Raw genomic sequence first — 19,051 nt, 5'->3', positions numbered from 1 at the left:
GGCTGTTCTTTAGGCGAAGCGATCGGCATCCGGTGCGAAACAAGAAGTGGCGTATACAAATACATTGATTGATATGTGGGTTTAACGTCGCAAAACCACTATATGATTATGAAAGACGCCGTAGTGGAGGGCTCCGGAAATTTAGACCACCTGGGGTTCTTTAACGTGCACCCAAATCTGGGCACACGGGCCTACAACATTTCCGCCTCCATCGGAAATGCAGCCGCCGCAGCCGGGATTCGAACCCGCACCCTGCGGGTCAGCAGCCGAGTACCTTAGCCACTAGACCACCGCGGCGGGGCTATACAAACACATCACAATGATCACGACTGCACCACCCAATGATACCGACCAAGTGCTGCCAGGACAGCTGCCGACCAGGCGATCTCGGCGCAAATCGCCGGCAGCATGAGCAAGAAGCAAACCAGGTGGCCGTATCGGCGCTGGAACGGGTCCATCATGGTCAGCGCGTTCGTGGAGCGAATCTTGGATGCGAACAGGCTGCCACCTGGGAAAACACATGGACACATGGTGTAGAAACATTTTACGGACAAAACGAGATTGAAAGCGATAAAGCCAGTATCACCGCAAGGGCAAAAGATGAATGCGATAGCAACAAAGTGCAATGTGACAAGAATGGAAAACAGCTAGAAAATCGCATTGCGCTGCACAATCACAAAGTACGCTTGAAAAGAATACATACAAGACAAGCACGAACTAACAAATGTCGTAGCTCACACTTGCAGGGCTCTGCTCAAACACAAAAAAGCACGCACGATAAAAAACACGTGTATACCCAGGATGAACGCTAGCTAAGCTATCACAGTTGTTAGTTATTTGTGTTTGAGTACCGCGCTGGAGGTGTCGACTATGCACGTACTTTCAAATGCCCGTACATTGGCTCTTCTAGCTAGCGGGTGACTCCTTTAGCAAATTACTCGCTGCAGTGAACAAAGTCACCTTCGCACCCCTCGAAACGTCCAGTGACTACGCCCTGCTGGGCAAAGTGCAGATGATACAGGTAGAAGGCATGTGTGCATGCCAACTGCGGGAGAAAATCAGCAAGGCGGCATCTTTTAACATGCGTTCCTGGCGCCCTCTCAAGGGTAAAGAAATGTAGGAGCCTCTTCAAGCTCTGCGTAACGTCCGCGGTATATGGTATATATAAAGAGATCACCCATTGACAAGCTGGAAGTCATATACTTCGGGGCTTAGCCGTTTAACACGATGCACTTTGAAGCAAAAGTCGCAGTTTCGAATCCTTGGCTGGGCGTTTCAGAAAGCTTTAACACGCGGTATTAAAAAAACTTATTTCGAAAAACAAAACTGTGGTTTGCAATTGTACGCCCACGCTCTCAGTACGGCCATCATTGCAACAATGGCATATTATATATGGGCAAGCCACTAAGTAATCTTTCGCATGTCACGTAGATGAGACCAGCAGTTTTGCAGGGAATAGGCGTAGTTAGAAAGACTATGTTGAAGCCATGTAGCCGATCAAGAGTTAACATCGCTCAACATTGTGCGACGTTCTTGTAACAAAACTGCAAGAATACCGCAACACTGCTGGCGCAACAGTGTTGAACGTTGTTGAATGTTGAGAAACACCTGGTAACATTAACACAACAAAGTTGCGTGACATTCAACAACATTTGGAACACTGCGTCAACATTTCGTGCTTGTAGAGTGGAATAGTGAATGGAAATCTTAATGATTTTTTTATTCGAAACAAAAGTGAAACTAAGGTTGCTTGGAATCCGACTCAGTAAAAACAAAAATTTCTGCTTTCAATGAAATGCACACATAGCCGTTCACTTCTGCAAGTCCGGACAAGTCAAGTTAGCAAAAACAACGAGCACCTATGAAATGAACGATGACCTGGTCCAGTACTAAATTGAACGAAATCAAAGTCAGATTAGATCACCGCTTATTTTTTTCAACGTGAGTAGAACGTCATAACATTAAAGAAAAAAAATATGAAGCCGAAATTCAGACCAAAATTTATATTCCGAATAGAGGCGTGTCACAATATGACTACAACCTATTGGGCACAATGCTCATTGAAACATTTTTAAAATGATTCTTCTATCTTTTTCTTTATTGGTGTGAAACATGTGTTGCTTTACACGGTATTTAGAATTGTTTGTATTGTTTGTTTTGTTCTTATGATTCAAACAGCTGCTAATACTTTATTTTACGAGTAATCATCTCTGAGGGTCCTGTTGCAGTCTCCTACTTTGGATTCGTCGTCTGTATGTTTTACGCTCTGTAACATATTTTAATGCCAAAATAACACCACCGCGGTGGTCTAGTGGCTAAGGTACTCGGCTGCTGACCCGCAGGTTGCAGGATTGAATCCCGGCTGCTGCGGTTGCATTTTTGATGGATTCATTGATGTGTGGGGTTTAACGTCTAAAAACCAGCATATGATTGTGAGACCCGCCGTAGTGGAGGGCTCCGAAATTTCGACCACCGGGGTTCATTGAACACCTGGGGCGAAAATGCTGTAGGCCCGTGTGCTCAGATTTGAATGCACGTTGAAGAAACCCAGGCGGCCTAAATTCCGGGAGCCCTCCACTATGGTGCCTCTCATAATGATATGGTGGTTTTAGGACGTTAAGCCTCACATATCAATCAATGCCAAAATAACAAAATTGATTGATTTATCGAATATTTGAAAGCTAATTTGCACCAAGTACCCTTACGGAAGCTTCTACGCTCTGATGTAACACTGATAGCACATCTGTCTTATAGAGATATATGGGTTTGAAGGCTGGACAGTTGACTAAGTAGTACTATGTCACAATGTATATAATCATAACACCGCAATTGGAGCAGAAGCGTTTTAGACAGAGAATTTATATTGCGGTTCGTATTCAAAGTTCCGAGCAGCGATCTGCGCTTGCGTAAGGCCCTTATGTACGAAATCTAAGAATCGATTGCAATTTGAGTGCCATCGCATAAGTACGGTAATGTGTTTTCGAGGCTTTCACATATAAAAATATGCAAAAATGCATAACAAATGTTACTTTAGTCTATACCTACTCGTTTTTAAGTCTCAAGAGTGATATATCAAACACGACGTAGAGTATGATATATGGTATACGTGTGACAGGGTTAACCCTGCTCCCGCATTGTTCTTCAAAATGAGCCGGAATAAGCGTGAATATTTGCTCACATAACTTGAAAATTTTGATGCATATACCTAACGCGGATGACAGATGTTTGTCAGTGCCCGCTTAATGCCAGACCTAATTCATCGTTTAGTCCACTAAACAAAGGTGCGAGGCCACATCAGACGCTGTCATGCCGTACTCACCGAGAACAAGGCTTAGAGCGTAGCCGAAAGGAGCTTGGCATCGGATAATGCCGTACTTGTAGACTGCTTCTGCCGCGCCGATGAGGAATCCACCGCCAACCCATGTCGCTGTGTTTCGACAGCAAAACAAGGAAAACTTCAAAACACCAGAATGTAGTGTAGAGCACGATCACAACCTATAGTACAGTTACAGACGAGTTGATATAGAGAAAAACAACTTTATTGAAGCGAAAACAAATTCACAGAGGAATTTGGGTCCGGCCGTGCCTGGCCTTAGACTGTTAGAATACAGTCTTTGATGACTTTGCGATGACACTGGGGCCGCCAGCTAGAAAATATGGTTTACTGGGCTGCCAGAAGTTGGCGGATTGTACACGTTGCAGACGCAAGCGGGGTTGTACGCTAAGAGTGGCGAATGGGGGAGATGACAGTGTCGTTTATGTGACATAAATAAAAAACAAATAAGCGTAAGTAAAATACACTGATGGTAATCTTATAATGACGTCATCAGATGATTTTTTTATTATCGTTCGTGTAGCCGCTGGCGCCGCCGGTCAATTCACATGTCTGAAGGAGCGTCCGAGCTTTTAGCCTTACTCCCGTATTCACAAACGCTCCTCGACTCGATTTTCGTCGAGTCGAGGAGCGCTTGAGTTGAGCACTGCGCCGCTGCTCGACTTAAACTAACACTTCGCTTTTCAAGAATCATTGCAGATTATTCCCGATATGCAGTGACTTGTCCTGCCATGAGATGGCACTCGCATCAACTTTTTCAAGTCAAGGGGAAGCGTTGAGTGAAGGGACATTCTAGAATACGGCAGTTAGTAGCGATTCAATCTGCATACTGCGGTTATCATCCTTGCGACGAACTTAGATGCAAAGCTTGCCCGCATAAGACACGTTTATAACCAGCAAATATACTGCCTCAAGCTTTAAGTAAAAAATTAAAGGGTAACTATTGAGAAATAATGAGAACTCTAGCGATATGCATCACTACAGTAAGTTCATTACTAGTGGAGAAAATTAAGGTAGGATTTTCACTGTTAAATTTGTCATCGAAGCATGCACGCGTGACGTTAAAAATTTCAGAATGTATATTTTGTATTTTCACGAAATCGGCTGAACAAAATTTCATGAAACGTACACTAGGTCTATGGCGCCCACATTGGTCAAATTATTTCATTTTTATAAGTTAGAAGCTACGTAGGACCCATCAGAGGCTTTCAAAATCTATGAGATCATGGAGTTTGGAGCGGGAATCTCTAAATGGTGTCACCCCTTGCATTTATCTTTTGGCGCGTTTCTTCACTCACTAAGCGTCGTGTCGTGCTAATAGTGGTGTATTCGAGATGGTGAAACTGTACTTTACTAATGCGCAAAAATTGTGTAGCTATTTAGCGCCCATTTAACAGAGACTTTACTTCCGACAGGACGAATGCCTTAGCACTCCCTTGTGGCATTCAATGCACTGGTTTAACTGATACCTCAATACGGGTGACATTTCTACAACATGGGAGTGTTTATTGTGGAGTTACAAAATCGAATGCGAAGGTCCTCCCTAATTTAGTGGACAGGATTTATTATTATAGTGTTGAATATGCACCTCCATCTATGCAGCAGCATCGCCAACACTCGGTGTGTGGCTGCGGCGGCTGCATTTTCGATGGAGGCGAAAACGGTGTTGGCCCATGCTCTCACATTTGGGTGCACGTTGAAAAAATTCCCGGTGGTCAGAATTTCCGGAGTCCTCCAATGCGGCGTTTCTCGTAATCATATGGTGGTTTTGAGACTTTAAACTCACCATATCAGTCAATCAATCAATCAATCAGTAAATCAATCAATCAATCAATCAACGCTCTGCTTGCTCGGCTCGTGCTTCTTATCCCTGCTGGCTCACTGGACTGGGCTCACGCTGCATCGTCACCACAATCGCCACTGACCAGGGTATCATCGTTCAACCACCAATAAACATTTTCACACTAATACTTACCGGTCATAGAAGATACTCCCAGTAGCACGGGCATGAGCCGGTTGTAGACGAAGTATCGCAGCAGGAAGTACTCGCCATCGTTTGCTGGATGTGCGCCGTCCGCCTGAACGGGAAGCGAGAACATCCGGTGCACATCGATGTGCAGTCGGCGTCCCGCCCACACGCCGACGGCGAGAATGACGAAGAAGTACACGGAGATAAACAGCGCCTCCAGCTTGTCCAGCCCCATGACTCAACAGGAGACGAGACCGCCGCATACAACCGAGCCGGGGGGAATCGCTTCTTCTTCTTTTTCTTAATCGTTCTTGTTCTTAATCACACGCGGAAAATCCCAGAGGAGGATGATGATGATGCTAATGATAATCTCGTTGATTGCACTCATCCACAGTGAAGCAATGAGCCACGAAGTGGGTGGCAGGATGTTTGAAGGTGAAGACGTACGAGGCTGCAGTCGGATACGGACCGCGGCAATTCTTTTCCTCGGGCGGATGCACACAAGCCTTGACCAATGGACGACATTCATGAGCCAGACTGCCTTCGGAAACAATCGCTTTTCGAAAAAAAAATTGCCGAAAGTGATGTCACTAATGTGTGTCCGGTGGTTGGACAGACAAGTTGAAAACCATTCCCTCATCTAAGGGTGAGACAAAAAATACTTTCGAAAACAAGGCGCAGAGGACTCCTGCGAGACCCTTCATGATATGGATTGGCCGAGGCAATATGGACCTCAACCTCTCCACAGTAAAACAGTTAGAACAGAACTGAACAGCCTTCGACGAGATCGTCACGATGTAGGACATCTTCGTCTAGATATTCATCTTGCGGAGATAAATTCTCGCTTGTAAATAATGTAAAATAAACCTCTGTACAGTTTACCTAATCAGTATCTTCATGCTCGGTGTCTTCATCCCGAGTCCTCGCTCGACACCTCAACAAGGGATAGCAGCGGTGGGATCCAGTCAAACCCCGGTTTCAACAGTATGCTTGGCACTTGTACAAGTGAGAATTTCATTATTTATAGGAAAAGTCGGAAAAACACTTCCTCGAGACATACCTTTTATAATTGTTTCACCCCGTTGCCGAATGGAGAAGAATTTATCGCATTGCGTCATGACTTGTTTTTTTTATATATTTCGCATTTCAAACAACTGTAACGCTCGCCGAACATCCTTACAGCAGGATACTGAAGAACTAATAGAGTTGTACAAACTTTGTTTCTAAATTTTCATCGCTACAAGAAGAGGAGAAAAGGGCCACCTAAAAGGAAGGAAAAAAAGACGTTTATTTTTCCTCTTCATTCTGTGCGGAATCCATGCAATCATTATCATGGAAAGAATGTAGACATTTAAATATTCCGTGGAAAACCCAGTGGTGTAAATCTGGACTACTCGAAGTCAAAGCAACTTGACTACGATGGCGTATTACAATATCTTGACGACAATATCACTGCTATGTAACTTATGTTTGGAACTGCAAATATTACATCACCATTTTAAAACACATGCAGGGGTCCGCCACCGCTACGCTGACGTACATCCGTCACGGAAGTCGCATTGAAAAATATATAACAAAAGATTTCGAAAAAAAAATTGGCCCCTTATCTGCACGTAATCTGCAAATGTCGTCAAAAGACGATAGTCTTGTGTGTGGAGAGAGTGAACAATTCATTTGATGTTCTGCACAAGAAAATCGGTGAATGGCATTTCGGAGGCGCTGCGTTACAGTGCCTTGAGCGTGCAGCGGAGGCGAACGAGCGCATCAAGTCACGTTACACGTGAGACATGAGCGCCATCTGGCAAATTTCTCGAAAAACAAAGCGCGTGGCTCTGAGATGGGTGTGCGTGCCCGCCTCAGAGGTATTAAGGTGTAGAACGTAAGGCGATGGGTAGGTGCCACCACCGTCTCGTTTTAGCAAAGCATTGGAAACACTCGCCTTTACGTGCAAGCGTTGGATGGTCAGCTCAGCGTGATAAGTGCTACGTTATCTAAAATTACTTATGTATGCCTTTTCTAGTAAAAGGTGCACATACAGAATATGTACGTGTTGTTATGGTGCCTCAGACACGCGCAATAATTGCTTTTTAATCGACAATTGCACAAGTATAAACGCTAAGTCTTGAGCAACAATGGTGGGTGCTGTGGATTTGGTCAGCCGTTTCGAATACCCGGTGCCGCTAAGAGGGGACAAACAGACAAATGTACAGACAGACAGACCAAAACTTTTGCGTCGGAGCTCTTCAAGAAAGACTATCATCTTTAAAAGAAACCTAGGAGGCAAATAATCGTCCCGTGGAATCAATTGATTTGATATGTGGAGTTTAACGTCCGAACACCATCATATAATTATGAGAGACACTGCAGTGGAGGGCTCCCGAAATTTCGACCACCCGGGGTTCTTTAACTTGCATCCAAATCTGAGCACACGGGCCTACAGCATTTTCGCCTCCATTAAAAATGCAGCCGCTGCAAACGGGATTCGACCCTGCGATCTGCGGGTCAGCAGCCGAGTATCTTAGCCACTAGACCACTGCGGCGGGGCACGTGGAATCGAACCACCAGCATCTCGATTCTCAGCGTCTGGTGCTAACTATTACGCCACGGAGCACACGTTGTCTGGAATGCTCACGGCAAGTAATTTATTTACAACGTACACAATTTGTCAGTCCTCAGAGCTTGGAAACTTTATGCTGTTTTTACTATCAGTGGCGAGAAGCCACGATGGTCACGCGTTGGGCGCGCTTCGAGGTTGTCTCCTCACGGAGGAAGTTTTTTCCTTCCTTCATGTCGTGCGCTCAGGGTGCGACTGTTCTCAAAACAAATCCGTGCAGGGCGGGGCCTCGCTGCGATGACGTAGCCACCATTTTCTTTTTTTTCTCTCTCTGTCTCTCTCTCTCTCTCTCCGTTTGACGGCGCGGTACGCGGTCGACGCGGTCGCTGTGGTGGCGTGCACTCCACGTGAGCGAGAAGCGTGCACTGTTTTGTTAAGTGGCCGGAAAATCGGAACGCAACGATGAGCGAGCCTCCTGACCGACAGAAGGTGATCGAAAAGTACCTCCAAGGATTACGTCATGACGACGGCTACTCTCATGGCTACCTGAAGTCAGACGAAAAGCTAAAGCTTTTTGAGAGGTCCCTGGCTGCCGTCAACGTGAGGTATGCTGTGCGGACATCAAGAGACCTGAGCAAGTCGTCTAAATGCGAGGATGTCTCGACTGGTTCTTAATGTATTGATCTGCGCGTAGATCTAGCATTCAAACACGCAGTAGTAATTTAAACCAGCTAGGGACACGGCAGGACAGGCTTCTTCTCAGTTGCGGTTATTGGTTTTCGCCTTTTTGAAGTTAGGGTTAGGTATCATTGTTTTCGTTACCGGTTCACAGTTCCCCTGGAACCGATTCATTTCGGTGTGAGTGAAGTATTGTTCGGATTACCGGGACATGATCCGATCTTCAGAGATTCTATAAACGTTATTGGAGCTGTAATTGGCGCCTTGTCTGTGTCTGCGTGTTTCTTTGGTCCCCGTTGCTTAGCGCCCAAAATTATTCAGCTGTAACTGAACTGTATTTTTTCGGTTTTAGTCATGATTAGTACCGCGCTAGCAAGCTAATTGTGACACGGCCGTGCGTGCCATCCGTGGTCCTCCAGGAAGAGTGAATTAGACGTCTAGAGCAAGGTGGGCCTGATGTTGAACGGTGTATATGAGAAGCTGAAGGGTCAGGGTCGAGATTTTTTGCCCAATTATAATAAAATCCCAAGGCCCAACCAAACTGTAACGTGTTGGTGCTGCTTGTAAGTTGTAACTTAAAAAGCGCATAAATAGTCTGTGTAATTAATAAAAATAATATTGATAATCATATTTACTATTCTAGTTGACGAAAGCCAGAATTCCTTGCCAGAGGCGCGCATCTTAAAGTTTTTTTTGCTGCCATTACACAAAAACTAAAACAAGATTTGATATTGCCCTCTACCATGCATAAAACTAGGTGCCTTCATTAAATCATCTTTATTGTTTATTTTCAGCCAATGTCGTCTTCTCCATGATCCACTGCGGATCTCGAATCTCTCTGGACAATGTGCCGTTCCGAGTTGTCAAGAAAACCGTCAAAGTGTGCATATTTGGAACGGAGTACTACAAGAAAACTCAGGAGAAAAAAAAGAACAGGTATGTTACATGGTGATGCACTTCCAAAAGTTTCAATCTCATGCACGTATATAGCAGTCTTCCAGTTCAAAGATTGTGTGTAGGCAGTGTAAAGAAGATTTACTTCAAGTTACTACAAGTTTACACGAGAAATAAATATTGTTAACTTCATTTACAGAGGTAAAGTACCACTGACTGGCAGAAGGAGGTGTACGAGAAGAAGCGGGTGAACGTCCAAGGCACAATGAAGAAGGGGTGCGCAGCAACAATGAATTTGAAGTGGATTGAGTTTTACCCAGATTTCCAGGTATGTAATGTGCAATGACAAGTAAAAAATAATTCCAGATTAATTTCTGGGGACCTTTATCATGTCATTTATGATTGTGCAATCCGACACAACACAGTTGGTTGAAGATCATTATGGTTTCAAGCAGCGCAACAAGATGAGGGCAAAGTAAAGATGAGACAGAAGACAGCGCTCTATATTTCCACCATTGCCAGTATGTATACACGTGGGAAATAGCAAGATAAACAAAGTGTGAAAGATAAAATGAGCACAACGCATACAGTTATACAGTCTCGGCATCTAAGCCAAGACTGTATGTGTTTTGTGCTTTGCGCTCTCAATTTGCTATTTCCCACATGTATACATACTGGCAATAGTAGAAATATACTTCCAGCCATTAGTTCAGCGCTGTCTTATGTCTCATCTTGACTTCGCCCTCATGTTGTCGCACTGTTTGAAACCATAAAATATGATCTGTGTACTTAACAGTGCCTGATTTCTAGGTGGATGTGCCCTAGCCATGCGGCCAGACAAGAGAGGGTCGTCTGAAAGCCGACAAGGCCAAGCAGCTGCAGGAGGCACTTGACGCAGAGCAGCAGACTGTGGCCAAAGAGACGCGGGTATATGTTAGGATTGCCGACTGCAGTTCCCATGAAAACCATGGTTTCGAGGACATGGAAGCTTTCAGCCAAAACATGGACAAGAGCGTTGCTGAGCGAATTCAGATGTTGGCAAGAGAAGGCATTACTTCTATATCAGATGTGAAAAAGTGCCTTCACTATTATGTGCACGACGTACTTTTTGCGAACAAGGAGGAGCCTGATAGCAGATGCAGGGCCTTTTTCCCAACACATCGTGACATCAGCAACCAGATCCAAGCTGTGCTTAAGAAAGACCGCTTCAGCACAGTTGATCAAGAGAATGCTAGAATCCTAATTGAAAAGATCAGGGGTGAGCAACCCGAATCCTCCGTTGTCTATCGGCCGTATGCAGCACGCAGCTTCATGGGTAGCAGCGACTCGGACAACGTGGAAGAGGGCGTTGCCAGCGAGTGTGAAGACACGTTGCTGTTTTGCTTCCAAACAAAATTCATGAGGAGCATGCTTAAAAAGTACGGAGGCTCAGTAGTTTGCCTGGACGCAACGCACAAGAGGAGTGACTATGCCCTACCACTTTTCTTGCTTGTCGTGAAAACACCGTAGAGATACACACCAGCTGGTGTGTTTATCATACAGTTCGAGACGGCCCACTGTATCGCTGAGGCTTTAGACGTTTTCAAGTAGTGGTGTGACAACTGGTCCCCACAATACTGGATGGTGGATTATAGCAAGGCAGAAATAAGTGCTATCAAGCAAGTGTTTCCAGAGAGTCAAATCTCCATCTGTGACTTCCATAGACTACAGGCATGGCAGAGGTGGCTGCGCAGAAAGGAAAACAACATATCCGATCCAGATGAGGCCCTGAGACTCATGAAACACGTAGCCAGTGCTTCAAATCAGCACGACTTTGACAAGGAGGTTGAAGTCCTTGTTGACTCTGAGTATTGGAAAAACGAATGATTCCGCAGTTACTTTGAAGAAGTGTGGCTGTCAGTAACGGAGCTGTGGGTCATGTCTTACAGGCTGGAGTTTGACGTTGTGTTGACCACAAATAACGGCATTGAAGCCCAAAACCGCGTGCTGATGGCACAGTACGTGAAAAGTTCCAGCGGGAAACGGTCGTTAACATCCCTGATCATGACTGTCGTTCATGGCTACCTTCCCGACAAAGAAGCGAAATTCCATGTGGCAGCAAGGAGGCAGTCATCAGCGTACAGACAGTACAGTGAAAATGTTCCTGCATACCTGTACAACCGGCCTCATGGTTTCCTTAAGCATATGCTGAGACGGCTCGTTAACGCAGAGGAATAAACCCCCACAGATATGGAAGAGCTCCCCGTTGAAGGTGTATTTACGGTTCATTCTGAAAGAAGTGATGATGATCTGTACACTGTCGACTTCACCAAGCCATCGTATACCTGCCCCGATTTCAGAAAGCACAAGTACCCATGCAAGCACTTTTGTGTTGTTTTTAAGTACAGCGACAGGTGGGGATTTTCCTCTCTTCCGCAGAGTTACCTCAATCGACCGCAAATTACTCTTGGAAGCTGTCCAGAATCCGAAACAAGTTCCGAGATTCCCCTTGTCAATCAGCCCAGCCCTTCTGAAGTGTCTTCACAGGATCTTGCTACAGCAGCATTAGAGTCAGACATTTCCTTCGTCAATGAGACCAGCTTTTGTGAAGTGCCTTTACAGCCTGGGGTTGCTTCCTGGGACAGCAGCCCCCTCAGTGTCGGAGCTACACAAATGTATAACCGAGGAATTGGAAAAGTGCAGTTCCCTCCTTTACTGCTGCCATGACGTTCAAACACTGGTGAGGGCTAGGGGCTTATTGCAGGCCACCTTCCGTAAGCTGGCTGAATCTGTGCCACAAAGTTCTGGCCTTCACATTCGGGGCTCACCGACAAAAGGATGCTCGTCTCTGAAGCCTCTTCCGAAAAGAAGACGCCTATAGTGTGCTGTCACTCTGCCAGTGACTGGAGCTTTGACTGCTAGGAAAGGATTGGGGGAAACGGTAGAGATGGACCACTCGGTGATTTTTTTCATTCTTTTTTAAAAAATTGCAATTGTTGCAAAACTCAATTTATTTTACCATTCATAACTTTGGCCTAAACACAGTGTTCGGACATCTTTGTGAATAATTTTCAGAATGTTTAGAGCTTTTAAGATTAATATGGTATGTTTTATACTAGACTTCATTATAGTCATGCAATTGTGACTTTGGCAACGACTGTGTATATGTATAAATGCAGCCGTAATTTTTTGGGTTGGTGATACTCTCAATTCAGAGAGTGTGTGAAAGTATGTTTTTAGGCTTCTGCTTTCAATCTATGTGTGTAAAACTGTTTGTAAAGTTGCATTCTTTCTGTACTTGCTACGGACGTGCTTGCTTTTAAACTTTGTTTTTGACATTTAAATATAGTACCTGTTGTATGTGAAAGCATGTTAGTACATTTTTTCAGTTGGTCAGTTCAAGATGTATTCATAGCCTGCTTGTAATATACATAGATAATAAACCAAATGTGAGAGAATTCGTAATGTGCACAAAAAGTTTACTGTGAAAATGTGAAGTATGGTTACCTACACAGCAGAGCAATTTCATCAAGACTGCTGCAACAGCTGTGACCGGTTGATGTAGAGGCTGGGCAAACAAAGTGGCATTTTTTTAGGGCAACTATGGGAACTACCCCCTCAGTGAAACGCTTTAGGTATACATATTGATACTGCAAAGGAAAGTTTGACATCCACCTAAATGTGGATGTCAAACTTTCCTTTGCAGAATCTTACTCCACCTTGGACGTTTCCCCTAAATCTGGTCCATAGTGATACTACTGACTTGGGCGAGCTGCTTAATTATTCAATCTGAAAACTTTTTAAATGGCACCATATGGGAATGGGGATATAAAAAGGGGTTGCATAAGAAACACGAATGCACAAGAAAATATTACCAGAAGGTGATCGTCTCAACTTAGCATTTATCAGCTAGTATTTTTGAATTAAACTCTTCAACATGTACATTTAGTATCGTGAAACTAGAAATAGTCAACGTAGAGCTGCCTAGTTTTTGCCCGTCATGTATCCAAAACATGCAACCCAATGTATGGTGCATACTACATAGCCTTCCATGCAAAGGAGAGAAGCCTCATGAACCCTCTTCTTTGTGCCTTGGAGGTTTGTTCACTTTTTCCGTACACTCCTTCGGCCAATCAGCGGTACTTGCATGATGTAAATGAAATAAAGAATAGTTATTTCTGGTGCTTTTGCATGTTAACAGACACACAGGTCGGCTTTGATAAGTGCAAAAAAAACAAGCCCATGTTTTTATAGTTCACACCAGGGATGTAGCCATGATTTTCTTTCGCTCGCAACTACTGAGGGGGGGAAGGCATGGCAAAACGTCAAAGGTGGGAGAGGTGGTAGAAGAGGTCCCAGCAAAAACTGAACATTTCGGTGAGCAGCAACCCCCGGCTATGTGTCTCGTTCACAGTCATAATGCTCTTGGGCTTTTTCTAAATGTATTCATTGGCTAGAAATACCCTAAGAGCCCCAAAAGGGGCATATGTATAAGGAAAAATACGTTAAATACAGCTGCCGCAAAGTATGCACCTTACACTGCCTGCACACAATCTTTGAACTAGAAGGCTACTGCATATCTGAATGAGATTGAAGTGTTTGCAAGTGCATCACGATGTAACATATTTGGTCTTCTTTTTCTCCTGTGTCTTCTGCTAGTATTCCATTCCGGATATGCATACTTTGACAGTTCCCTTGACAACTGGAAACGGCATATTGTCCAGAGGGATTCGAGATCAGCAGTGGATCACGGAGAAGACGACATTGGCTGAAAATAAACAATAAAGAGGATTTAATGAAGGCACCTACTTTTATGCAGGACAGAGGGCAATATCAAATCTCGTTTTAGTTTTTGTGTAACTGCAGCAAGAAAACTTTAAGATGCGCTGCCTCTGGCAAGAAATTCTGGCTGGCTTTCGTCAACCAGAATAATAAATATAATTATCATTATTATTAATAATTATCCAGACTTTTTTCGTATGGCGTTTAAGTTACAGCTTACAAGCAGCACCAACACGTTACAGTTTGGTTGGGCCTTGGGTTTTTAATACAACACTACAAAAAAGCTCGACGCTGACACTTCAGCTTCTCATATGAGTTCAACATCGGGCCTGCCTCGCTCTAACGTGTAATTCACACTTTTAGCAGGACCAGGGATGGCACATACGGATGTGTCACGAATAACCCATCCACAATTCGTGTCTCGTGTTGCGCACGATTGTTTTTTCGGTGTTGAAAATAACATAAATGTTAATTCTGAAACGCACAAATGGAAACAAACTAAACGCCTAAGCGCAGCTCTGCCTTGAATTCAGGGCAATTATCTAAAGAACACAGGAGCAGAATAGATAAGGTATGTGACCCTATGGCAGACCTTTAATTTTTTTAAGTCATGATTAGCTTGCATGCGCTGTTCTAATCATGACTGGAGCCCGAAACTAAAACAGTTCACTTCCAATAACGTTTCTTAAAATTTCTGAAGATCGGGTCATGTCCCGGACCCGGTACTCCACTCAAACCGAAATGAATCGGTGCCAGGGAAACTGAACCGGCAACCAGAACAATAATAACCCAACTTTCAAAAAGGCGAAAACCAATCAATTGTCTAGTGTTGCACTAACCGCAACTGCAAACAAGCCTGTACTGCCCTGTTGAGTCCCTTCATCCACGTGTTTCAATGCTAAATCTACGCGCAGAGCAAAACATTAGGAAGCAATCGAGACATTCTTACATTTAGGTATCTTGATGTCCGCACAGCATACCTCCCGTTGACAACAGCCAAGGACCTCTCAACAGCTTAATATTCAACAGCTCAATATGACAAGACAGCGCACGCCGCCACAGATCAGGGAGACGCCGCACACAGCATACAGCCACAGAACAGCACACAGCGAACCAAGTCTAGGTGGTGTTGAGCGAACGCGCTGCCAAACAGAGAGGGAGGGAGAGGGAGAAAAAAAAGAAAATGGTGGCTACGTCATCGCGGCGAGGCCCCGCCCTGCACGGATTTGTTGTGAGAACAGTCGCACCCGTGCGCTCCTCGAAGCGCAGCCTTCACGGAGCGTCGTCTCTTCTGCGCGCGCGTGCTAACCAGACTCGTAATTCGGGAGAGGACTAAGGTCACGTCGCATGCTACCGCGGCCGCGTTTACAAAAGGAGCGCGCTGCTGACACACGATGCAGGAAGAATTGTGACAATTGGTCGCGCTTGTCTACTTTTGCGCTCAATTGTGCGTCTTTCTTTCTGTTTGAAGTGCGTGCTTCAACTGTGGAGCTCTGGCGGTTGTTAGTCCGCGCTCGTCCTGTGTGCTAATTTCGTGCGTGCTTTCTGCTTGAGGTGTACGCTGCTAGTTTCGAGTTGCTTGCCGTTGTTAACGTAACTTTGCAATTCGTTGCTCTTTCTGAAACAATGCACAATAAACGCTCAACTGCTTCTATAAAGGTGCGTTTCAGTTTCGTGTTATGCCGATTCCTATTCAGGGGGATCAGCCGCGTTTTTTTTATGTCGCCGTTACAGGTTGCTAAGGAAATCACTACTTATATTCCCATTAGCAACTTTTAAGGCTGAACTTTACAATTGACAATTTACGAACCTGTGGTACTTCGTCTGTGGGTGTCAACCGGAGGAACGCTTTGGACGGTGTTTGCAACTGCTTTCATAAAATAAAATTATTGCGACTAAATTTGTACTTGTATAGCTAATATTATAGAAGTAAGAAATGTATGCAAGAAAGATTTTTATTCTTTTTCTACTGCAATTTTTATCGAAGATAACGACTGTGCTGTCCGATCTGAATGGTAAAAATTAACCAATACTGCAATCTTTCCGTTCTTAGGTATGTTTTGCTCTTTTGTTATCGACATTTAATACTTCAAATGCCGAAAACAATCACAAAAAATCCTGGCCGATTCCCCAGGAGTGGGTATGAACCATTGTAGAGGTTCCATTTATATTCATTATCATCGTCATCATGAGCCACTTTTTCTATACAAAACAAAACAAAACAATGAGTGGAAAACAATCCAGTCATTACCTGATCCGGAAAGAGCGATGACACCGGCGAGTGCTGAATGAACTCCCCAAAAACCACTAAGTGCTGCTGAAGCCTCCAGAAGAGAGGACCCCTCAAGAATTCACCATTACTTTCTGTGACATACCGAAGCCGAGGTGCTTCCGAGCCTCCAGCCAGTTCTTGCACTAGGCTCAAGAGCCAAATATCAATTTCGAGGTACCACCCAGTATAGCTCATACCCGCGCACAGGAACAGGTACCCGTCACTCCACCAAGGACGCCGGCCCAAGCCTCCGGGAAACCAACCAAGGTTGCAAGGCGGGCTTGTTGGTTATGCATAGCATTCGATGTATAGCGCATCCAGGATCGGACAGAACACACACACACACACACACACACACACACACACACACACACACACACACACACACACACACACACACACACACACACACACAGAGAGAGACATTGCGCTAACTTTCATGAACGTAGTGTATTCCGGGAATCAGCAGTATACATATACCCTAACCCTGTGCGTCACAAAGCTCGTGCTCAAACCAGCAATTGTGCATCAAAGCAAATTCATGGACGCTAGAATAGAATATGTGATTGTCACATGATGAGTTGAATAAATATACACAATTTTTACTGGTTTCATTTTCACTACCCACTTCTGTTTGAGTAAACGTTACCGTTAAGGCCCTTTGTTTTTGCGACGCTGGTTGCAAGGGTACCTCAAGCTTCTGCATTGCCCAAGTTTCAGCTCCCCTGTTTAGTAGATTGGAAATCCCGTTTCTGAAATATTACTTAGTCACTATTATCGTAATACTGCATATAACGAAGCCTAGTTGCTGCCTCACTGAATCTTGTAAAAATGCGTTGGTATTTATTGTCTCTCAAGCACACACCACTTATAATCGACACTGGCGAGTGCTAAAGTGGTATTCGAAAGATTTTCTGCAAAGAAACAAACAAACACGCAAATAAGCAAACGGAAAGCTTAATGCTGGTTGAAAGAAGACATGACAACACGGGGGATGTCGAGAATTAATTTAGGTTTCTTTTAGTTCGAAGCAAGTGAAATAGGCCTTCCTGCTCAGTTCCAGAAGCTGCACCTGTTCCTCGGGTTCATCGGTGAGTCAGCTGGGCAGTTGAACGCACTCGCAAATTCTGGCAGGTTCATGAGGGGCACGTTGACGCTGCACAAGAACGCGAGCTCAGTATCGCAGAGGAACAGCATATGCGCTGTCGGTTCGACCCACCAACCCCTCAACCCCCAAAAATGCATATAAACCGTAAATAAACACACCAGGTGTGCCTGTAACGCGCAGCACATTCACAGCGAAGGCTGTAAGAGTGGCCTTTCTCGAAAGTTTTTTGAAACACTCTTGTGGCATCCGCTACAAGCACACTTGCACGGTACGCACTAGATGATAACTTTTTTGTTGTTTGGAAGCGTCCTCTAAGCCATTTTTCGTCATTGTTCGGAAAAACGTGGTACCCGCTACATTGTTGATGCTGCGGCTGACGACGATGAAGAAAATAAACGGAGGTTTTTGTAACGAATCAGAGCATTCAAAGACCCGCTGGTCACGTAATTAATATTTTCAGACGCCTTGCTTTTACTTTACTGTTCTAAAACGCTTTATTATACATGTTCACTTACCAGAGATGAAGCCTCAATAGCGTCAGTTAGCGACGATGTCAAGCAGCGGCGTAGCTCAGTGGTAGAACGCTGGGCTGCTGCGCAAGGGCTGGGGTTCGAATTTCATTTTATTGTTGGTAGTATTGTATGTATATATATATATATATATATATATATATATATATATATTTACAAGAAAACGTATATTTGTAGATATTTACGACGTTTACACGCGATGACAATGCCTGGCGCACTGGCGGGCTTGCTTGCTTGCTTGCTTGTTCCTTTCTTTTGTGACTCTCACCCACTAAGGGGGATTGGTCAAGAAGCCGGTGGTTATTGCAACCAAATACCTATAGATTTTCTAGATTAGGGGAATATGATTACTGTGTTTTGACTGTGAAATTAATTTGGCGCAATAAAAAAAGGGGTGGGGGGAGATATAATAGAATTTGTTGAATATCTGTGGTGGAATCGTGATATGAAATTCTCCTGAAAGTTGAATCATTGCAGTGTATCAGCTGGGACCAGTCTCTATCCACTTCGTAGACTTTTCTTTCAGGCAGGGACCCTCTACCGCTTTATGTCCCAACCCCACTACTGCCTTGTGGCACTACCCCGCGGCGTTAAAGCGCCGACCCGGCGCTTGTCACGACAGGGGAGTGTTGGGTGACACATAAGGCTTCAGTCTTACGACGTGCACAAGAGTGGATGGTGGTAGCATTAAGTGCGCTTCGTCGACGACTCGCTGTATCTCGTAGGTGAGGTTGGTGATCTTGCGTAGGACTTTGTATGGTCCGTCATAGCGAAATAAAAGTTTTTCTGAGAGGCCGATGTGACGACATGGGGTCCACAAGAGTACGAGAGAACCTGGTGCATACGAAACTTCGCGGTGGTGATGATCGTATCGTTCTTTCTGAGAGGCTTGAGAAAGTATGAGTCATTCTCGGGCAATCTGTCGTGCTGCATCGGCTCGCTCTATGGCAT

General features: G+C 44.6%; 1 protein-coding gene across 1 annotated transcript; it reads right to left on the bottom strand.

Moving 5' to 3' along the window:
• Positions 1–323: 323 nt before the first annotated feature.
• On the bottom strand, positions 324–5,538 carry LOC142765833 (high-affinity choline transporter 1-like). The gene is made up of 3 exons (XM_075867638.1): positions 5,310–5,538; positions 3,320–3,427; positions 324–508 (listed from the first exon to the last, which is right to left on the bottom strand). Exons 1-3 carry the CDS (start codon positions 5,536–5,538, stop codon positions 324–326), a joined length of 522 nt encoding a protein of 173 aa, XP_075723753.1.
• Positions 5,539–19,051: the final 13,513 nt, after the last annotated feature.

This window comes from Rhipicephalus microplus, chromosome 1 (assembly GCF_043290135.1).
Source record: "Rhipicephalus microplus isolate Deutch F79 chromosome 1, USDA_Rmic, whole genome shotgun sequence".
NCBI classification, from domain to species: domain Eukaryota; kingdom Metazoa; phylum Arthropoda; class Arachnida; order Ixodida; family Ixodidae; genus Rhipicephalus; species Rhipicephalus microplus.
The sequence above is the reverse complement of the archived record's forward strand: the minus strand, read 5'-3'. Positions and strand labels throughout refer to the sequence as shown.